The sequence below is a fragment of the Pollicipes pollicipes genome, unplaced genomic scaffold (genome assembly GCF_011947565.3).
Source record: "Pollicipes pollicipes isolate AB1234 unplaced genomic scaffold, Ppol_2.1 Scaffold_7262;HRSCAF=8765_pilon_pilon_pilon, whole genome shotgun sequence".
Taxonomy (NCBI): domain Eukaryota; kingdom Metazoa; phylum Arthropoda; class Thecostraca; order Pollicipedomorpha; family Pollicipedidae; genus Pollicipes; species Pollicipes pollicipes.
In genome coordinates, this window is record NW_023597055.1 from 17,459,298 (window position 1) to 17,481,797 (window position 22,500).

The 22,500-nt window shown below is 52.5% G+C and overlaps 1 protein-coding gene across 1 annotated transcript; it reads left to right on the top strand.

Annotated features, from left to right (window-relative positions):
* The first annotated feature begins 4,211 nt into the window (after positions 1-4,211).
* On the top strand, positions 4,212-22,500 carry LOC119113951 (putative flavin-containing monoamine oxidase A). Its single transcript, XM_037238184.1, has 14 exons — positions 4,212-4,234; positions 5,788-6,014; positions 6,990-7,147; positions 7,618-7,728; positions 8,365-8,521; positions 9,209-9,324; positions 10,331-10,469; positions 11,652-11,791; positions 12,155-12,334; positions 13,168-13,254; positions 14,395-14,492; positions 15,220-15,369; positions 17,126-17,134; positions 21,950-22,500. The coding sequence occupies exons 2-14, from the start codon at positions 5,789-5,791 to the stop codon at positions 22,089-22,091; spliced, it is 1,713 nt and encodes a 570-aa protein (XP_037094079.1). The 5' UTR covers positions 4,212-4,234; position 5,788; the 3' UTR covers positions 22,092-22,500.

The following is a 22,500-nucleotide window of genomic DNA, read 5'->3' on the forward strand; positions in this document are numbered from 1 at the left end:
CCTGAACGACGCAAGGGTCCTTCACCGTTTCACCGGTCCCACCCGATGGAAATGCGGGCCCCGGTCTTTTCCCTGCTTGGGAAATGGGCCCCAGGACATAGATCAACGCGGAACAGACTGTGGTAAGCAGCGCCACCTGGGATGGTTGCGCATGCAGCCAACAGATGGTGTGCGTTTTGTTGTGTCTTTGTGGGGCTCGCATTTGAAAACCGCGAAAAACTACCGGTAGTCCCAGCTCCAGTGGAGGCTCCTGCTTAATCTACATGCAGCAAAATTACCCCAAGCGCCCTCCGCCTCCTTATCTACTCTAATGGCCAGTTGCATAGGAGCGTTTCCGGGGAACGCCACCAGACGACGCCAGTCGTCAATACCTCTAGGCCACTGCCGACTGACGCTAATCGGCGATGGTACCTTAAGCGTTGTGACCTTCAATAACGGGCAACATCCATTGCAGAGAACACGTCGAGGCGTCGAGGCGTCGAGGCTTACCAAATAAGTGAGTGAGCCAAATAAGCCAGTGCGGGGTAACTTAAATCGTACCAAACCGCGGGGTATGTATTGGGGTATTACGGGGTTACAATGTTCAGGGGTATCTTGGTTGACTTTATTGGGGTGAGTGGGTCATGGCCAGCCCGGTCCCTTCCTGATTTCCGTTCGTACGTCTGTTATCAGGGGCAATGTTTTTCGATGTAAGTTGGGTGACTGAGCAGAATAAAATGGATAAAACTTACCTCAAAAACGCAGGAAGGCTGGTACCACTGGATTTGACCCACTTTCTTCCCGAGGTTGGAGGGTGAGGGTTTTGTGCACTTCTTTTCAGAAACACTAACTGCACCGCTTATGTGCTGCCTGGAGTGGGTTGCACAGTAAAATGTAAAATAGCAAAATGCAAAAACATCTATTTGTGCGTCCACTATGAAGGGTCCAAATGCGTCGGTTGTAAACTTCTGATAGGGTCACCACTTTAGGGATGGGTCCGGGCACAACCACAGGCTGATGCAGTGGATACTCTCCTCAAAGTCGAAACGCTTACTTCTGAACTTCTCGAATCTGAATGTTGACATGATAATGAGAATCGAACTTCGCATCGTTTGCTCTCTAGACACGATGTTTTGCCTGTCTCTAGCTCAGTTAAGGATCAGAAATTAAGTGAACGGCATTTTTTCTTTCCGGCCAAGAGTTCTCTTCAAGAAAGCATCCACGGAAGGATAAAAGAACGACCGGCTGCAAAGCGACCAGAGCTCCAACGGCGAGTTAGAACACCAAACCGTAGTTCCAAAATGAACGGGGACCACTGGGTCGCGCAGAGACGTTCACCAGACCGACCGGAGAGCCTAAGGAATCGGACAAAGTCTTCCAAAGGAATCAAAGAATATATTTCGAAGGAATCGGAGACCATCTTATGAGGGAACTGGAGACCGTTGGTATTCATGACAAGATGCCCGCAAAATGGGGCAGATGGTCACAAGTCTTCCTGGGATAACATACATACATATATATATATATATATATATATATATATATATATATTTAAGAAATGTTAACTTATGGAACGGACTTACATACGTGTAACTTCCGTGATACGGCTGGGACACCTCTGTATGCAATTTATGTGTAGCGATATATTTCACACTAAAAAATTCCCACATGTTTCGATGTTGCGTTTATACTTTGAATAAAAATAGCAATGGACCTTAAAAAACACCACGGGCCTCAAAGCAGTCACGCAAGGACAAACAACCTAACTTGGTGATGCTCCAGTTAAGCCGCACCTTAACGAATTCAACCGGCAAGCATCAAGCGATTTGACGGATGTAAATGCGGCAATGTCGAAAGCAATGGTCTTGTTTTTCTTGCAGGGCCGGTCATGCATGTGATTGGTTTGAACCACGCCAGTTGTACATTTATATACGTTGAAGATGTTCAGTGACACATATCGTGTTAGTTACAGTTTTGGGCGCCGTCTGCATTTTTGTTTAAGTTCATGAATAAAAGTGAGTAAGCGGCCGTTCGACGTGGCAGCGAAGACAGTTTTTTGCAGCTGTGTGGGCCGAGTTCACGATGATTCGAGCTGTCTGCACGATTATCCGAACTGTTCTAGCATTTGTTTCATCAGATGTTTTTTTTTTAAATATCAGCACAGTAACTTCGTCAATTCTTAGTAACTTGGAAAGAAGACTACTTTTTCGTCAAGGACATTGCGCGTCGCTGCGGAGTGCAGTATCACGTAATGGGTCGTTGCGAATGTATGTCCTTGGATGTCTCACGTTCGAGAAATGAGTGAAGAAGGCGTGCCGTCCTATTCAGTGATGCTATATTTTGAGAAGAAGACCAACCAGATATTGCTACTGCTGTACAACACCAAACCATTTCAGCAAACGCTTTGGTACCCCCCCCCCCCCCACTGGAATTCAACCGTTGCATTGCACACGTTGCATGCAGTGACTCAGTTTCTGTGCAGGGCATCTCGGCACTCCCTTTAAAATCGTTACGGAATCGTTACGGATGTATGTCCTTGGATATCTCACGTATAAGAAATAAGTAACGGAGGCGTACCGTCATATTCAGCGACACTGTATTTTGAGAATAAGTCCGACCAGATATTGATGCTGCTGTACAACATCAAACCACTTCAGCAAGCGGTTTACGGAATCTAATCGGAAAGGAAAAATCGGTACAGTGCTGTCACCTTGGAATTCCACCGTTGCATTGCCACACTTTGCAAGCAATGACTCAATTTTTGTACGGGGCATCCCGAACACTCCCTTTAAAATGGTATACTTTATGCATGGGAACAGCACCACTGGCACGGACAGTGTGTTCACCGGCAAAATTGTGTTGTATACAATATGTGCAGGAGGGGATCTCCAGAGTCTTATCCACTAGTGACATTCTCTAGTTTTATGCAGCACCTGTAGTGCGTGGTGGTGTGGATATTTAATGACAACCCTGAGGCCGCATAAACCGAATGTTTGCAGCCGGTGATAAAAGGTTCCTTACCTTACCTTACCTTACCTTACCTTACCTTACCTTATGGTGATCGGAAATTGTAAAAGGCCACTAGGCCTGTGGGTCCCGGTCTCGTCAGGCTCCCGGTCCGGTAACCAAACAGTCAAATTATGGGAAGATTCAGTGTGGGACGCCGCACATGGTGTCAGCCCAGTGCATATCAAGCCTAGACTTGAACTGCTCAACTGAGGTCAACGACACGACCGGGTGTGGAAGAGCGTTCCAGTCGTTGACAACCCGCGTGCTGAATGAGTTACGACGGACGGGAGTCCTAGCTCGAGGTTTTCTGAGTTTCCATTGGTGTCCTCTCGTCACCTCCGAGTTGTGTCTTGTCAGGAGCTCCTTTTCCGACAGCGACATACCTCCGTGAAACAGCTGGTACACTGTTACCATGTCTCCCCTGCGACGAAGATAGTACAGCGAGGGCAACTGAAGGAGTCTGAGCCTCTCAGGGTATGGCTGGCTGACGTATTCCGAATCATGTTTGAGATTTACATCAACATTGAGGAAGTATCAATGTTAACACTGCCTGGGGTCGTATTCAGCAGTCCTTATGCACGTGGTAATGTTGCCGTAAGTATGCTTCTTTATAATGGCACGTGCAGTTGGCATCAATTCTCTAAAATATAAGGGTCCGTATTTGTTAAAACAGTCGAGGCTTAGCAAAGTAGAAGATCTGTGGACTTAGCACCGCTCTCGAGCCGCATATTTAGTTTGCTTGGTGAGGGTGCTTATTATTGCATCTTGCCTATTTCATCTTAAGTGCAGATTTACGAAATTACCCACGGTAGAATTTAAGTAGGTAACCCAATCAGCGTTTGCTCAGGCGTCCATGGCCTTAAAATCTTCCATTCAGGCTGACGCCAATGCTATTTCTTGGCATTCATAACTCGAAGAACAAGGCCCAAAGTGGAAGCCCTAACCCACATTTCGATTTCCACTTCCACTCCCGCCGTCTTCAAACCGTGAGCGACAGCCGTCCCGACGCTGCGCGTGAACCTCCACCCGCGCCGCAAGCCCTGACGTGCGCGCGGCACCGCGCCCAGCAACGCCTCGAGGTCACGACGCTGCATTACCGCCGTCTGAAGGTCGCGGTCGGTGCGATCGCCTGATAGAGAACAGTTGGTGAGGTCGCAGATATGGTTGATACTGCGTCAAGCCGGGAGTCACGGTGGGGATCGCCAGTCGTGCCGCGGCGGCCGCTGGGCAGCGGAGACAGCTCCAGGTCAGTTACCGTGAGCTTCATGTCTTTCATGTCGTGCGACTTCCAGGGAACGCTTGTTGGCATCGTGAGGTCATCGCTATGCTTTTGTCTAAAGGTTACATGCTGGGAAAACAGATGATTGGTGGCAGGATCAGTTTGGGCATTGATCAACGCTGATAGGAATTTCTTGCAGTGTCCATGTAGTACGGACCGAAATCAATGTCCGTAAGGATTTTTGTTTGCATTAAGGGACTGTGCAGAAGTTGCGTCACGCATTTTGTTCACCGTCTTCAATCCCCGACTTTCGAGCTTAAACTTCCGTTTGGCCCCTTATTGAGTTAAGCTTGCAAAACAAAACATAAGCGTGTCGCCCGTCGTACGAACAAGCAGACGACATCCGACCTTACGGCTTCAGGTCTACAGGCGACCTCCCAGGTCAGGTCGACGACACGAAATTCCTCAAACTCGTGAAACATTTTGCTTTGATGGCGACAAAGCCAGGCGCTGGTCGGGTCGAGAGGTCTCACAGAAGCTAAATGATTGATCAAAGCGTTAGGTACAGAATCCTGCACTTGATTATCATTTACATGCTAAAAAAGAGGCCGATGAACAACCATGACAGGTTGGAATGACATAACAAACGCCACGCCATCTGGCCGTTAAAAGCAAGCCTGGATCAGACGGAATGGTACAGAAGAGTATTCATATTCCGAGTCAGCGTCCAGATCATCTTTGAGATGAAACTAGGTAAAACCGTGACGTTCATATTCCTAGGTAAGGTAACGGACCTGTTCTAAAGCTTGTGGGCTTCACACGTCGGGCAACTGATACCTGCAAACGCTCAGAAGTGACGTCACAGGTCACTGAACTAACTTTACCCGAACTCCTTTCTCCTGCTGATTGACCAACGCTATCACATGAGGTTTGAGAAGATGCTTCTTACCTCGCACCTCCGCCCCACTAATGCTGGCTGCTAATGAATCCGTAGTCGCTCCTGTTTCTTTTGATAACGCTGTTTCTTTTTGCTCGTTTCCGACATATCGGAACGTGTATTCATTAGAGGAGTCGGGCAGTGCAACACTCGGTAATTTGTCTGCGAGGTAGAAACGCTCTCGGATCGGTAAGCAGGGTGGCATGGAAAGGATGTGAATGCCCATTTAGTGGGAGAACATCCGCAGTCCCGGTTTTCTGATCATGGCCAAGACGATTTGCAGACACGTGATTCCCCTCGAAATCTTGGCTTCCAACACCCAGCTTACATAAATTACAGAGAGGCCATGGGCATGGCTTTCAAGTGACGACAACAAATTCCTACATTACATGTGAGCGCCGAGTCGCGACCGCCGACAACCACGTCGCACGTCGATGCTTAAATGTATTGGTTATCGTACCGCGAAGTCAAATCGTTAGATCTAGACTGAGCATATAGGGCACGGCAACTCACAGGCAGATGGTCGAACCATCTCATCCATCCAAAACATTAGAACATAACCCACGAAGGTTGCCGTCGTGGCGCGTTACATGACTCCCTCAAGCCCTATCACCTGTTAATTGTTAAGTGTCCCTCCCCACAGCATGCAGTCGGCTCGTCCGCCGTCAACCTCGGCCGAGCCGTCCTCGGCGTCATCGATGACGTCACTGGAGGAGCGGGCCACGTCCAGCTGGTCGGACGTCGTCGGCACCGGCTCGGCCGTCTCCTGCGACGTGGTCGTCATCGGCGCAGGCATCGCCGGCCTCACGGCCGCCCACGAGATCCTGAAACGTGACCCGACCGTCGACCTCTGCGTGCTGGAGGCCAAAGGTCAGTCACGCGGCGATGACCTCCCGCGCGGTTGTCGGGCTGCCGTTGTTGGTGCGGGTCACCGGTCTAATGGCCCGGTGTGGCAGATGAGAGACGCCCGGGCTTAAAGAGATTGGACCTGTCAAAATAGTTTTCCAGCTTTATGTTTCCTCAAGCGGGCCCCCTCCCCGCGTCCCGCGTCCCCCTCCGAAAAATATTGCAACGAGCAGTTGTTCAACCCCGACAGATTGCGAACGTCCGGATCATGATACTTTTGCGCGTTGTCTTCAATCAAGACGCTGCGGACTTAAACACGACTTTAGCAACTTAATACTGTATGGTGCTCGTCCCCCATTGAGCCCGCACTAGAATTGGAACTGAGCGAGGAGCGCACGTAATACTTTTCCAGAAACCCGATTTTCGGTCGAGCCAATACTGTGAAAAGCGTGGCGGCCTCTAAACAAATGGCATGCACTACAACCGTTGATTCGGAATGTGCCAATACACTATCGGTCGGAACACTGAGACGCAAGCGGACCATGCCCGCTGTTTCGTAAGGTTGGCGAGGGTCACTGAACGCATGTATGGTGCGCGCTGGCCGCGGAAACCGCTTATATTGGAGACAGAGGTCGTATGCGGTTAATCAGTGTGTGCCGGCGTTAGAGGGCAGTTCAGTGGTTCATCGCGGTCTCCTGTATACTGAAGACAGATTGATGGAACTAAATGATTGGGGTGGTGGCGAAAGCGTGATCAGTAAAAGGATTAATGGGTAGTATTTGCTTGATTTCCTAGAGCGAAAGGCTGGATTAGTCGGCTTCACTCGACCCCACTGCTTGCTGAGCTAGTGATGAAAATGCGGAATCTCACGAATCGACCGCGGAAAACCCCGCCCCTCGCGTCTGAGGAGTATCCCAGGGTTCCTGGGGCATCGAAGCTGAGAAGCGGACGCTGGACGCAGCGCTGGAGCCAGCTGTGCAGCTGATGACCCTGCTTCAGATCGAGTGGGTGGACGGACATTCAGCACTGAGATGCGCGTGAGGGATGGCAAGACGGAAACGTTTGACCTGGGTGGCCAGTGGGTCGGCACCGTGCAGACCGACATCATGGAGACGCTGACTGAACTCGGCCTCGAAGTGTATCCCCAGTACATCAAGGTATAGAGGGTGTGTGTGTGTGCGTGAGTGGGTGTGTACGTGTGTGCGTGCGGTCGCGCGCACGTGCAAGTAGGTGCGTGTGTGTGTGCTCGGGGAGTGAGTGGTCAACCGGGCTGATGATTACGAGGCGATGATGACGCAGCAAGGTCTGCCAGGTGGTGGATAAACAACGTGTCACAACTATTATGGGATTATTGCTGCTATAAGATAGTTCAAGCCGCCGTGGCTACCATTTAGTCAGGGATCGAACCAGTGCCGTCGCAGCCATTAAACAACCGGGTTAAACTGCAGGATTTTGAAGACTTCTCCCTGCAGCCTCATTGTCTCTATTGGTTTGATGGATAAATGCCAGGCCCTTGGACAGTGGCATTCCAACTTCCACGGCGTCGACGTCATTTATCTAGTTATTGTACCCGCCTGCTCCGCGCAGTTGCGAGATCTGTACCACTTACTGCGTCCCCACCCAACAGGGCACCAAGTACATGCAGCTGGGAGGGGAGCGGATCCGAACGTACCGCAGCACCATACCCAACCTGGGCTCGTGGTGGGGCCTCGTCCAGCTGCAGCTCTTCATCTGGAAGGCGAGGCCTCAGTGTTGCCGTGCTCCATCTACTCCGTGTGTTCCGGAACCGGTCTGGGTTGTGTTAGGTCTGGTCTCTAGATCCTCTTGCAAGGAGCTCTCGTGAACAGATCAACCTGAACACAAGGCTCGTGAGAATGTCGTCGTTTTGTCTCCACCTGGGTCGAAACGACGACGTCCTCATGAACCTTGGACATGCACTGCGTATGTCGAGGAAGTTGTATCCTCCGTAGTGTTTACAGGAAAAGTATGTCTGGCAGTCCAGCAGTCCTGTGTCGGTTGATACTTGAAGCATGTCTCCGGGTAAGGGCACGGAGCTTTTTCTCTTCTCTCACATATGTAATGGCGCTGTGCGGTCTTCGTGGCTCACACTCTCTGCGCATCAAGCCCAGTTTCGCACAAGTCAGTTGATGCCACGAACACTCATTACACACGACCACAAAAAACGCTACAGGCGCTGAGAAGTGAACCCTAGGGAAGTGCCCAACCTCGGCCTCATTGGCAGCCATGCTTGGTCGCATGTAATCAGCATCCTCCTAACGTTGATTACCCCTCCCCCGGCCGAAGCCTCGGACCTTGTGACCTGTGATGCCCCGGCGCCGTGTGACTCGTTCCCTCCCTCCCTGGTGCTCCTCAGGTGGACCGGCTGGCCCGCCGCTGCTCCCCTCTGAGTCCGTGCCGCGACAAGACCATCAGCAAGCTGGACGGCCACACCGCCGACTCGTTCGCTCGAAGCCACATCAGCAATGAAGCTGCCCTCGAGGCCATTGATTCGGCCTGTAAGGTCATCTTTGGTAGGTCAAGGTCATATAGGCTGTATGTGGAGGGATCCGCTACGGTTGGCTCGGGTTTGCTTCGGTTCGGTGCTGCAGTTTTGATTTTCGGTGGTGTTTGCGTAGTTCTCTTTGCGGCGACGTGCTCGTAACCAAACTATCTTGTCTGAAACAGAGAGGTTACTTTGGCTGAGTGTGTTTCACATGCTGCTGCCCTTTTAGGGTGTCCAAGCCTTCAGCAATTTCAAATTGCATCATCAGGTCCGTGGAAACTCAAGAAATGAGTGAGTTAAGATATCAAAAATGATTGTTGCAGTCTCCCCATGCCTTTTGACGGCGGGGGGGGGGGGGGAAGTAAAGCCCAGGTCTTGAAACAGCCTAAGTTGTTATCATCATGCCAAAAGCTAACAGCCATGAGCAAAGAGGCAGTTTTGTATTCGGTGGGGAAAGAGGGTCACAGGTCCCCATCCCCAGCTTTGAGAATCCGGGGAGAAACCCGTTTCCTATTATTATCAGGACAGGTTTAACCATTCTTCTCTGCTTCACCCGTTGACAAGCTTTTGCAAACTGCACCTCTGGCTATTGGGGTGGGACGGGCGACGATCCTCACCTGATCTGGCCTGACCTGACCCATGTCGTGGTCGGTCTGTACCGCGGTCACTGGTCTGAACATGAAAAATCAACCGTCTGTGCCATGGCTCGCGGCAGGCTGCGACTCCACCCGGGTCAGTCTGCTGCACTTCCTGGTGGACGTGCACGCCGCCGGCGGTCTGACCCCGCTCCTCGAGGCGACCCCGGGGTCAGCTCAAGAGTTCAAGGTCAAGGTGAGTCGGCGCGCAGAGGTGGCGGCCTCCTTGAACTTCAACGGGTGGAAATGACAGAACAGTGCGATGTGGAGGGAGATGGCGAGGCCGCACGTTCCGTCTGGGACGAGTGGTGCTGGGGCTGGGGACAAGGACCTTATTTCCGGAACGACCCATTGACTGCCGAAAGGCACGACATGGCACCGACAGCCGTCGAGTTCTTGGCTGTCGGCATGTGGGAGCGATGTCTGGACCGCCGTAGAGTGCTTTGGTTTTTACGATAGTGGGTCTGACTGCATGTTTGCTTAGCGTTAACGAATGGCCTCCGATCCATTAGCATGTGGACGAGTGCCCTTGTCATGTCCGTGTCGCTGGAGTGCTGAACGGTCACATAATGTAGCGGGCGGAGTAGCGCGATCGCATTGTGTGAGAAAACTCCCGACTGCATTTGTATTGTGTTCAAACTTGCTGTCGTTGGTGTCATGAACAACTTATTTCGTGCAGCTCCTTGCAGGCAATGCAAGGCTAGTGAGGGGTTTTAAGACCATTTCTGAGTGATAGTGAAAACGACGACATCCTTATAAAGCACGACTGTGGGCGCCTACACATTGTATCCAAACAACTGTTACGTGCGTCTGTTACAAAAAAGTAGCCACAGACGCAGTTTAATCAACCACACTCGTCCATTTGCATACGCTACATACACGCAACCACAACGAAAATGGCGGGAGCGCTGGGAGCTAACCTTACCTAACCGAACCATCCCTTCGCGAGGCGGCTGCCTCGAAGGGGATGGCAGCCAGATTTAAAGCAGACACGTCTTCTTCTAAAAAACGTAGTCTCAGCAATTTCGACGACATCTGCTATTTTTCCTCTATTGCGAAGGTCGTGCAGCTGACTAGCTCACGAGCGCACGCACAAACGTACCTCGTGCCTAAGCACACCTCGCACCTAGCAGCACTCAGTGGCGCCGAGCCCGTTGTTGAGTGCTGCCGGCTGGCGTGACGCGATCCTGTGGGGCGCGCAGGGCGGCACGCAGCAGATATCGAAGCTGCTGGCGGCGCGCGTTGGGGAGCAGCGTCTGCTGCTGCGAGAGCCGGTCACCAGAATCAGTCAGGAGGACGGCACCGTCACCGTCACCACCGGCACCGGCAGGACCTTCCACTGTGAGTACCGCCGTGTCCTCGATTGTTCACCTTTGCTGTCAGTGTGTCATTCACTTCTGAAAGCTGTAATTAAGAAATTCGTAACATTTGTGGGTCGGTGTGCTCTAGGATAATATGGACAATCGATTTAGTGGGGTTGGCATCGCAGAGCGACAAGGATTTTTTTCCGCTTTAGCCTTAGGCAGCGGCTATTTTCGCTGCTATTTTTGATTGCACGGTTTGCTCATGTATTTTCCCCGTTCCTTCAGCTGGTGTCACAAAGCACACTACTAACTTTCTTTTACAGGAATTATCCAGTCACTGCGGCTCATCCTGTTCCGTCTCTAATTTGTGCGTGCGTAATGTTTGTGTGTTACCTTTGGGGCAATCACAAATAACAAAATTCAGCCAGAGGAAGAATGAAAATGGATTTGTAACTTGATATTGTCAAAAAGTGATGAGGTAGTAACGTTTTGAGAAAGACTAGGCTCAATGCGTTGGGTTATATTTGCACATGACGTCATCTATCGCGTAAGGTATCGTCTAACATCTATCTGCCAATCATGTTGTGCCGTTTGAATATTCTGACCAATAACAGTACTACAGCATGCATTGTTTCGACCAATACCTGAACGGCGGTTACGCGGCAAGTAAGTTGCGTTACGGTGTTGTCTGCGGCGTTTCAACGTCACTGCGTGTTTCCACGGCCCATGACATCATTCATAATAACCGCAGGTGCCCAAAATAACATTGATCCTGGACTAACTAGCCGAGCCCGATCTCAGGACTTTGAACGTTCTTGGCTGTCTTCAAAGCGCTAGTGCCAATGCGTTCTGTGCCAAACAATCCGTGTGTCCCAGTTCAACCCCCTATACGACTGGTGAGTCAGTTCCCGCGGTATCCCAAAGCTTTAGACGCATTGTATTCGCTGTCTGTCGAACACCGAACATCACGCGCATCACTGTGGCCGTCCAGGCGAATGCGTGATCTCGTGATGTGTATGCTATTGGGACTTTACGACGCACTCGGCTGGTAAGGCTATATGGCATCGCCTGCCTCTCACCCTGGCAGGAAGGGCGGGCACCGCGGGGAAAAGAACCCCGTACCTCTGGTTTCCCAGACGCGCAGTGGTTAACGCAGAAGCGTAACCAACCAGGCATCCACTGCACTACCGCCCCTCCCCCCCCCCCCCCCCCCCCCCAGGCGAATACGTCATTTCGTCAATGCCGCCAAATCAGCTGATCAACGTGGAGTTCCGGCCGCCCCTCTCCCCAGACAAACAGCAGATCCTGAGGGGCATGCCCATAGGACACCTCATCAAGTTCGTCGTCACGTTTGAGGAGGTCGGTGATGCTGCTGGTGATAATGAGCCGTGTGCACATGTCCACAGCGGCGCAGCTTCGATTGTGATGTGCTTAATTAATCGTAATTTGCGGTGATAACTGAGTTTAAAAGGTATCATACCAAATAAGTGAGCTGTACGTCTTCCATGTATGAGGTATCATTTATGACCATGATTTACTCTGTTCTGTCAAATGGCACGTGTTTCAGTCTAACCATAAAACGTTATGTGTGGCGTAAATGAAGCACGAAGAGCGTGCTGCCGAAACATACGCTGCGCTAACAAAGACAAAACAAAACAAACAAACAAAAAAACTGCGACAGTGCAGTAGCGACTGTTAAGGCGGCGCCCCCGTCTGCCGCAGCCGTTCTGGAGGAGCGCCGGTTTCTCCGGGGAGGTGGTCACCGGCGGCGGCGCGGCGCTGGTGGACGGCTGCCAGTCGGGCCCACTCTGCATCGTGTACGACGCCACCTCCAGCACGGGCAGCGCCGCTCTCGTCGGCTTCATCGCCGGCAGCGTCAGCGTCGACTGGCAGAAGAAGACGGTGGGTGCGGCGCAGCGCGAGGCGGCAGGTGGTGGGTGCGGACGCCCGGGGCGAGAGGCGGTGGGTTTTCCATTCGGTCCGGACCGAGGATGACAGGCTGATCTGTCCACCGCGGTGGGTTTTCTGTTCGGTCCGGACCGAGGACGACAGGCTGATCTGTCCACCGCGGTGGGTTTTCCGTTCGGTCCAGACAGAGGACGACAGGCTGATCTGTCCACCCGCGCTGGGTTTTCTGTCCGGTCCGGACCGAGGACGACAGGCTGATCTGTCCGCCCGCGGTGGGTTTTCCGTCCGGTCCGGACCGAGGACGACAGGCTGATCTGTCCACCGCGGTGGGTTTTCCGTCCGGTCCGGACCGAGGACGACAGGCTGATCTGTCGGCCCGTGGTGGGTTTTCCGTCCGGTCCGGACCGAGGACGACAGGCTGATCTGTCCACCGCGGTGGGTTTTCCGTCCGGTCCGGACATAGGACGACAGGCTGATCTGTCCACCGCGGTGGGTTTTCTGTTCGGTCCGGACCGGGGACGATAGGCTGGCTTCTCGGCCCGCGACGGAAGACGGTAGGTCCTGCTGTCGTTTCTTAGCGAGGCGACGTCAGGCACTGCTGTCCGATGTTCACTACTAGTTAAGTTACGGTTTGATTCATTAGACTTTATTTAACGGTGGCAGGGTGATGAGGAAACATGCTATCCCTCCCCTGAACGGCTCAACCTCGTTATCGATCAAGGATGCGTGGTTGTCAAGGCGGTTCACTCGCTTTCACGGGCCCTTGGTTGTTTTCTGCAACTGATCGCGTATCTGTGTGAAGAGTGTGACGTCTTTCTTTTCTTCAGAAGTCGGATCGGGAGCAGGCGGTTGTGACGAGTCTGGCGCAGTTCTTCGGAAATGACGTGAAACGCTACATTGAATACCAAGAAAAGGTGAGATCGATCTCAAAATGTCGCGAGCATCTCAAAGACATTGGTTTACAAAATAGACAAATATATATATATATATATATATATATATATATATATATATATATATATATATATATATATATATATATATATATATATATATACTGACAAATGTATCACTTGTATTGTAATGCTACTATGCAGTTGAATAATAGCAGAACAGTGCACGGCAGTGTCAGGTTCATAGGCCTACGTGTGCCATGTGATTAGTTGGATAATGCGTTTCCGCATTGTGGGTCATGGAATTAGCGTACGCCCCATAAACTAGAGGTTAATAACACCTAGACTAATGTCCTAGGTCTGGATCTTGCCGTTTTTCGTGTCGTGATGTGACATACATGAGCTTATGATGCCGCAAATATCTTCTTCATTTTGTTGCACAATCAAGTGGATAGTGCCATGCACAGAATGCAGGAAATGGTTTGTGCTCACTTCTGTCCGCTTCGCCGGTTTGCATAGCACCTACCTTAACCTGTTGTCGACGGTGTTGTGTTTCTAACATATATGACATTGCACCTAACCTCTTTGCCTGAACATGATACGCGCGTCACAGCAGTCTTTGCTTGCTTTTCCTTTTTCTCGGTGCTTTACCTGTTCGCACCGCCTCCAACGCTGCGTGCTATTTTCCCTGGAGTGTGCTTCTTGGATAAGGCCTAACTGTTTGTAGAATCCCAAATGATGTGGGTCTTTCCTGCGTGGTCCGAGACTGTCCTGCGTCGTTGGTCTTGCCTACGAGGTGTCTTGTCTGTCCCGTGGGGTCCTGGTCTGTCTCGCATGGTCTGGTGTCGGACTCATGTGGTCCGTGGCCTGTCTGTTCTGACTTCCCACGGTCTGTGAGCCGTGCTGATCTCCCCGTTACGTGACAAGGCGTGGTCTGGTGACCGGGAGGCCGGTCGAGGTATGGTCTGTGGTCTGTCCTGGCCTCCCATGGTCTGTGGTCTGTCTGGACCCCCTGGTCTATGGTCTGTTCTGACCTCCCATGGTCAGTGGTCTGTCCGCCCCCCCCCCCGTGATCGTCTGTGCTGACCACTCATCGCCCGTGGTCTGTGCTGACCTCCCATGGTCTGTGGTCTGTGCTGACCTGGCCGTCACGTGTCACAGGTGTGGGCCGAGGAGCCGTACGTCGGCGGGTGTCCCGTGTGCTTCGCCGTCCCCGGCGTGATGCGCACCTACTCGGCGCTGCGGCAGCCCCACGGAAAGTAAGTGGCGACCGCAGGGGAGGTGATCCCAGTCCATGGACGCTTCACGGGGGCGCAGTCCATTCACGGGGAATCTGTTGGGATCGACCATAGACACGGCGGTCAACCGGCAGCTGGCCAGGGAGGAACAGCTCGGCTCAGCGCAGCCAGGGCGTGGCGTTTCGGGGCACGGGAGTATCTCTGCGTGATCGCGCCTGCCAAAAAGACCATGGAAAATTTTTCTTTTGGACTGAAGTGACACTGACTGGGCGCTTTGTTGGGTGTACGAGGAATAATTTATTTCATGCGTTCTCTGATCTCATTGTCACTGTGTACAGCATTTTGAGGAAAAATGATGCTTCAAAAGGGGAGAGCGACCGAAGTTCTAGCCCACGGGCAGGTGGTAGGGCGGCACGAAGAACGGGAAAGGGCTGGAGAAGAAAACCGAACAAGAACTACAGCCATGCGCGATGAAATTTACGTGCCAATCCGCCCGTGTGTGAAAATTTGTCCTGTTCTTATGTCACTACGTAAAGAGCTACTGGCTGCAGCGATGTTTTCACAAGGTTTTACGGCGTATGTAGTGTCAAGACACCATGGCGTACGAACGGTAACGCGTGGACATATAGGAAAATGGTCAGTGTCATTGCAGATAGGCTTCATCATTCTCCGAGACGTACACAAAGGCATAATAAAATCGCGTCGTTTTTAATTGGCTGCCGGCTGAGCCGTCTCTCCACATTAACAGCGTGTATTTCTGCGGTACGGAGCTGGCGACGCGGTGGGTCGGCTTCATGAGCGGAGCTGTGCAGACCGGCCGAGAGATGGCAGCAGAGGTGCTGCACGTCATGCGGCCCGGCTGCCTCAGCGTCGCTGACCTGCACCTCATCAACAGACGGTAATGGCCCGTGGCACGCCCGTCGACTGTTCAGAAGCGGCCGAGCTGCCGCTTTATGATGAGGAAGTTCGAAGTAATGGCGTTGGTGACGACAGGCGTCCGACAGTGTGCTGGCACGAGTGGGGACGGGAAGGAAGGAGGGAGACGCTCGGGCTGTTTTTCTATTGAGTTCACCTGAAACGAGCAGCCTTAGTGGGCGGACAAATGTCAATGGCGTCACGCCACCGGCACGGCTCCATAGTTGATGAGCGGTGCGTGCGGGGGCCAAACCCTGGACATGGTCTGCTTTCACGGCAGCCAGTTGCCAACTGGACAGAGAGGCCCCGGTCCCGCCCCGGTCCCGGTCTAGAGCGCTCGCTGAGCTCCGCGCTGCAGTCTGGTGTCAGCTGCCAGCTGGACAGAGAGGCCCCGGTCCCGCCCCGGTCCCGGTCGAGTGCTCGCCGAGCTCTGCGCTGCAGCCCGGTGTCAGCTGCCAACTGGACAGAGAGACCCCAGTCCCGTCCCGGTCCTGGTCGAGTGCTCGCCGAGCTCCGCGCTGCAGTCCGGTGTCAGCTGCCAACTGGACAGAGAGGCCCCGGTCCCGTCGCGGTCCCGGTCGAGCGCCCGCTGAACTCCCTGCTGCAGTCCGGTGTCAGCTGCCAACTGGACGGAGAGGCCCCGGTCCCGCCCCGGTCCCGGTCGGGCGCTCGCCGAGCTCTGCGCCGCAGCCCGGTGTCAGTTGCCAACTGGACAGAGAGGCCCCGGTCCCGCCCCGGTCCCGGTCGGGCGCTCGCCGAGCTCTGCGCCGCAGTTCGGTGCCACAGGCGGTGTAGCGTCTGGGAGACATCGGCTGAGCGTCTGCTTCGCTGATTGATCCAGAATTAATGCCTCTCCGATCTCGAGTTGAACAACGGTCCGAACGAGCCGGAAAAGCTCCAGAAAAGTCCACGACCCTCGAAGCGATGATCTCTTTGTGGGCTGATCCCTCCTTCCCCTCCCCATAACCCCACCATGGACACGATGTATGACTTTCTGCCACAAACTGTCATGGGCCGTCAGCCTCCGGTTAGCAGAGCTCGAGTCTCGAGTCCTCAGTCTCGATCTCGATCTCGGCCTTGAGGCTCTAGCGGAGCCCAAAACTGCCAGTCCTCTCGCTCACGGTCTGCCAGTCCCCTCGCTCACAGTTTGTCAGTCTTCTCGCTCACAGTCTGCCAGTCCTCTAGCTCACAGTCCACCGGTCTTCTCAATCACATTCGACCAGTCCCCTCGATCACAGTCTGTCACCAGCGTGCTGCGGGCAGCTGCTCCCGTTGATTTGGCAGGGCTACGGTACTCAACTAAAACCCGGTGTTCATCGAGCTTATCCTGACTGTAGTCAGACTCTTCTCACGACCAAACAGTACTTGCCAATGGCTGGAGGAAAATCAATCCGAAACGTTGTGGATAAATTAATATCTCTGATCAGGACAATGGTGCGAATGATCATTGCATGTGGCTTATCCTGAGTTCATTAGGCCAGCTCAAAACAGACGGCCTTGTCAGCGTAATTGCAATTGTCGTCTCAGCTGTCTGCTAAGGATCGCCCTATGTCTCATCCTTGCCGTGATTGAAAAAAACAGAAAATATATAAGGAAGGAGCTTGATTTTAACCAGCTTGTTGGCGGTGGAGGGTTGGGCAGCCGTATTCTGCAGGTCTTAATTACTTTGATGTATAGCACTTCCTCTGGACGTACAGATGCTGATGACAGTTTGCTGTACGTGTGCCATGTGTTTACAGATCCTCCAAGTAAGAACATGGTCGAATACCAGCCGAAATCAGCTTGGTGCGGTAAATCATTTCAAATGTTCGGTGTGCTTGGTGTGTTTGTCACAGCTAACGCCGGGGCCAATCATGTCCAGCTTTCCATCAATGTTCGCAGATGTACAATAAACACAAAAGGTAGCATTAAGCCCCACTTAATGATAAGTTCCATGTGACAAAAACTCTTGCAAGGTCATGTCGGTTTTATAGGAGTTTAGATGCAGCGTCTGGAGAAGCCGACAAGTTTAAAGGCAGATCCAGTTCGTCATTGGGGCCTCGACCATTTTATTTTTTCATTCGTTAAGTTTGGTCCCCATGCTCTCGGCTTTAAAAAAGTGTCCCACTGTTTTGCTCATCAGGCAATTGCAAGAGTTCCGATGCGTAACGAACACCATTGCCTGAAGTAATAGGCGGCACCGAAGCGGCCTCCATGGTTCCCCCGCCACTGACTAATTAGCGAGCCGCGCAGTGTAGGTATATAGAGCAGCAAACATGAAACAATTTCAGATGAAAGTCAGCTCTTAATTTCGATTCCCGAAGCCTCGTTATCAAGATCGCCTGAGCAAATCAGCAAATTCTACAGCGGTGGAGGCGTCAGTCCCCGTCTGCGTGTCACTCAGCATACATCGACCGCAACACAGATGAAGCGGCGCTGTGGGACACGGTGCTGTCGGCGTCCTGGTCTGCCCTGTCCGTCCTCGGGTCGCATTGTGCCAGTCTCACCACCAGCACACACCTGCCACCGGCCTGGTGTCCGTCCTTGTGTTGGCTTGGTAGCGAGTTCCTTCCCAGCGTGAGCTCTATTTGCAGGGCGGTCCAGCGTCGCTGACAGCGAGAAAAGCTTATGTTCGGGTCGCGTTTGTTCCGTGGCTGTGCAACTGTATTGTGCGACGCCGCCCAGCAACGCTAGACGGCTAAATAGAGCCCTGCACCGTGCAGCGCGGGCCGTGTAGATCGTAGCCCGATGCAGAGCGTGTGGCGCGTCCTTGTTGTGGCTTGGGTTAGGTTCTCGCCGTGCTTTGAGTGTAGGCGTTGTCCTGATGCACTGCTGCCGGTGGATGCGGTGTGGAAAGTCGCGACGTGTGGTCCGGTCCACCGTCCACCATCCACCGGCTACCGTCCACCGTCCGGTTACGTGGAGTTTGCAACGGATCTGAACATTCAGGCAGCGTAACGTGACGCCGTCCTTTTTGAATGCAGATATGCAACATTTGTGTCCAGTGTAGGGGTCATCTGATCATTGCATTGCCGTAAATTTGTCATCTCACATTCGATACATTTGCCCATGTTTCACCAAGGTTGGCACTACAAAGAACGACCGCTTGTGTACGGGGCAGATGTGCCATAGCAATCATTTTGCGGGTTTGATAAAATTTGATAAGTTTAGAAAAAGCCTAAGGACTCGGAAGTTTAATACATTTAGCGCATTTGGCGTGCTCAGCGGTTATCTACGTCGATTATTTGCGATGGGTTTCGATGTCTTCACACATAGGTCTATGTGTCGGATCGTGCGGTGCATAAATTAAGCAAGCAAGTTCTTGAGCTCTCGGTTATGCGATATTATGAGTTCAGAGTCCTTATGCTGACAGGTATTGATCTGCAGTTTACAGGCAAGTGTCGGTTAAACAGGGGTTATCAAGCGAGCGTGGATTATATTGTCAACATACTCAGTATGTTGCCAATACACAGTCACTTAACGAGCACCACGTAGCATGCTGAAGGTGGATAACTGCCTGCATAAAGCTGTGAAATTGTGGTACTCAGCTCGTATCATCATATTGCAAATCGCCTGTTAAGCTCTAACTCCCACGGTTCGATTTTAACTGTGGCGGGAGTGTACGTAGAACATGAAGCACACCATTCGACAAATGAGCAGTCTGTGATTTCAAACGTCGCTTTGGCTTCAAAATCTGTGCGGCCGCTTTTCCTATATTCCTGTTGTGTTAACTTCTGTCATGTTCGTTTGCCGGTCTGTTGTCCTCATTCCACGCGTTTTGATAATTTTACGGTCGTGTCCCATGCGTTTTTTTATCTCAGATTTTCGCCAGCATCTTCTGTATACAATAGCATGGCTCCGCTAGAAATATTTCGATCAAGTTTCAACCAACCATGCCGTGGGCTTCCTTCCATAAGGCCCAAACTGACTTACTACCACCGATGTCGCCGCCTGCAGCGGCCCGTCCGTCTAAAAAAAAAATTATTTCTGGTCAAAGCACGGCATGATCATACACATACTACTGAATGATAAGTCGCGAGCGAATAAAATGAGTCGAGCTGTTCGACCTTGTCAAACATTTTACTCATCGCAGCTTACAAAACTCATCGCACATTCTACTCATCGTTCGAATGCCATACATATGTCATGCATATGTACCTTGTCATACAGGTGCAAAATGCTCGCGAGGTCATTGTTACGTGAAACGCAATTGGCTGTCCGGTTCTTCACGGTGGATTGCTGGCTGTAACATCTGTCCATGACCTCTCAAACACGATGGCGTGTGAAGCCTGTGCTGATCCCTGACCTATGCTATGAGCTTCCGCCTTTGGTCACATTTCAAAGTGGCACGTGAGGAATGTGTGGAAACGGCACATTCGATGCTGCTGGTGAGTGTACACTGGGGTTGCCCCCTTTGAGATTCTGAAAACCCGACCCATCCCGCCGATCAGCCCTAATCTAAAAACTCGCCCTGGCGTGTGATGAGGTTTTCATGAAATAGGCCCGATTAAAGCGAGGAGCCTAATTGTTCACTGTGTGCACAAACTAGCGCATGTCACATTAAAGAATCTCTAATAGTAATACAACGTGGCCAGTCAGAAAAGTAGTCAGCAGCAAAGCTATGCATGGCTTATCCATACACCAAACATATGTATTTCAAAACCAATCTTTCGTCAGGTACAAGGCTACACCTTAGCACATGGATCATCGTTCCCTGCATGTGTGCCGTTCAAAGACAAAATACGCAAAGGCCTACCAAAACACGCGTTTTTGCCAGCAACACACGTTAAAAGTCATGTGAGCTTTTTAGCTGTGCTTTGCGTGACTGTGGGCTTAATGGCTCACAACGTCAGAGTTAGCTCAGCTTGGGCTTGAGGTTGAATGAAAAAAGACTGTGAGAAAGGTTGAAAAAAGCAGACATTCCAGGCTGCGAAATGAGTTACAATCACCGTGACGTTTGGTTGTCTGGCAAGGCTAGTTGCTAGAACAACGTTTTTTATTAGTTGATAATTTAAAACCGTCTTTCTGGCCGTTATTCTAGGAAATATACCGATCCTGAAGCCTGCAGAAGATGGCGAGTTTTCGAGCTGTTTGTAGGTCGTGAGAGCCGAATACAGCGTTAAATGTCACGTGAGCTTTTTAGCCGCGCAAGTCGTCTCGCAAAGCACGGTCTTGCAGCCTAAGAGTCCCATTTGAGCCTTATGGAAGACGTTCAGCGATCGTTGCGGTTAAATCATGAATTGCAGTTTTGCAGCTTTTTGTAGCCATAAGTCGACGGTTAGTGCTGCCCGGGCCTTTGATAACAACTCAAACATAACAAGACGGTGAAATAAGCGAAGTCAATGCGGTGAAGACCGGCAAGTAAATCAGTTATTTTTGTCATTTCAGAAAGCAAACCGATATTTTCAAAAGAGTGCAGAGTTAAGATTATTGAGCTCTCTCAATACATCTTTCCGACTATGTGTCTCGCGATCAGTTTATATCACCTACTGCATCCAACGACCCGTGCGTAATTGAGAACCAACCAAGGAACAAACCAAGGGCGAGCCGGGGGAGAGGAGGGGAGGGGAGGGGGGCAGCGCGTGGTCGTGTGTAGCTCTGCTGCACGCAGCCGCAGTTGCCGGCTGCGTACCGAACCAGAGCGTCCTGCGTCGGCTGCTGCTGCCGCCGCCGACGTCCGGCGCAGCGCGGCGGCGGCACCCCGACCGTGGCACAGCGCGGGCAGGCACGGGCCGGCTTGTTGTCCGTGCCGACCGGCGCCGGCTGTCGGCGGCCCGGTGCGGCGATCAATGGCCCCGCCGGCCGGGCGCGTCCTGGCCCCGCTGGACAGGCTGCCGTCGTCCTCCTGGACTGTCCATCACGTGGTCGGGCTGGCTGCCGGCAAACCGACGGGCCGGCCGGCAACCGGGTTATGGTGTCAAGGTCAGCTGCGGCGCGGCGGCGAGCGTGGCGCGCAGCGGCGAAGCACACAGGTGGCGGCTTTTTATTGGGCCTGTGGTGGTGATAGGTCAAGTGATTTGTGGCCGCATTGGCGCTGAGTTGATTGGTACAGGAAAGGCCGTGGCGAGATTAGATCGTAAGTGCGCAGGCGTTGTTGGTCGAATGCGGGAAATTGGCTGACACGTAGCTGACCTGTCAGCGACAATGTCACCACTTAACGATGTGAATGCCATGTTGGGCCGTACCGGAATAACACTTCTAGCGTGGTTGTATATAACTGGGAGCTCAGAACACGCACATGTTAAAGTTATATATGCGTGATGGTTTTTCTTTCAACTCTAAAACAAGGCTGTGTTATCAAGTACACTTGGTGACTGTACTTGCGCCTCTGCTATTGACTGACACGCATACTCACACACGAAGAACACACGCGCATCGACTCCAACACGATCGTTCCTTATCACCTTGGGTCAGTTTAGCCTGCCGTTCGCCCCGCCTGACCTGAGTCTCCCTGCCGGCCTGGTGTCTGCCCGTCCCTCCCGTCACGCCCCGCCTAACCTGAGTCTCCCTGCCGGCTTGGTGTCTGCCCGTCCCTCCCGTGTCGCCCCGCCAGCGCCCGTCAGCCGCCTGGCGCCGTGTTCCAGACGGGCAGACGTGCAGAGCCGGCTCCGGCTGGCCGTCGAGGACGACGCCGGAGACTGGATGTGGCGGGCGGCCGCCGTCACCGGCGTCGCCGTCCTCCTCGTCTGGGTCGGCAGGCGCTGCCTGGAGGGCGTGCTCTGCTAGGCGGCCGGCGCCCGGACGAGTGGAAGGTGATGTGTGAGCTGGCGTGCCGCGTGTCAGCGGCACGCCTAGCGGATGCGCTGCCTGGAAGGCGTGTTCTGCTAGGCGGCCGGCGCTCGGACAAGCGGAAGATGATGCTGTGTGAGCTGGTGTGCCGCGTGTTAGCACGATGTACGTGTGTAGCCTGAGTGAAGCGTGACTAAGTGCCGTGAAGTGAAGCGCAAAATAGGCCGTGGATTAGGCCGTCGCCACGGAAGTTTGCGCGCTTGCTAGATGCTGCCAACTCGCAAAGTTTTGTAACGGTTCGAATGCACGAGTGTGATTTCTTCGCAATGTATTCTGTCGTGTGGAAATTGTTACAGTGTTCTGTTTGATGTGTTGCCGAGGAGGTACAAATGAGCCTGTGTTTGTG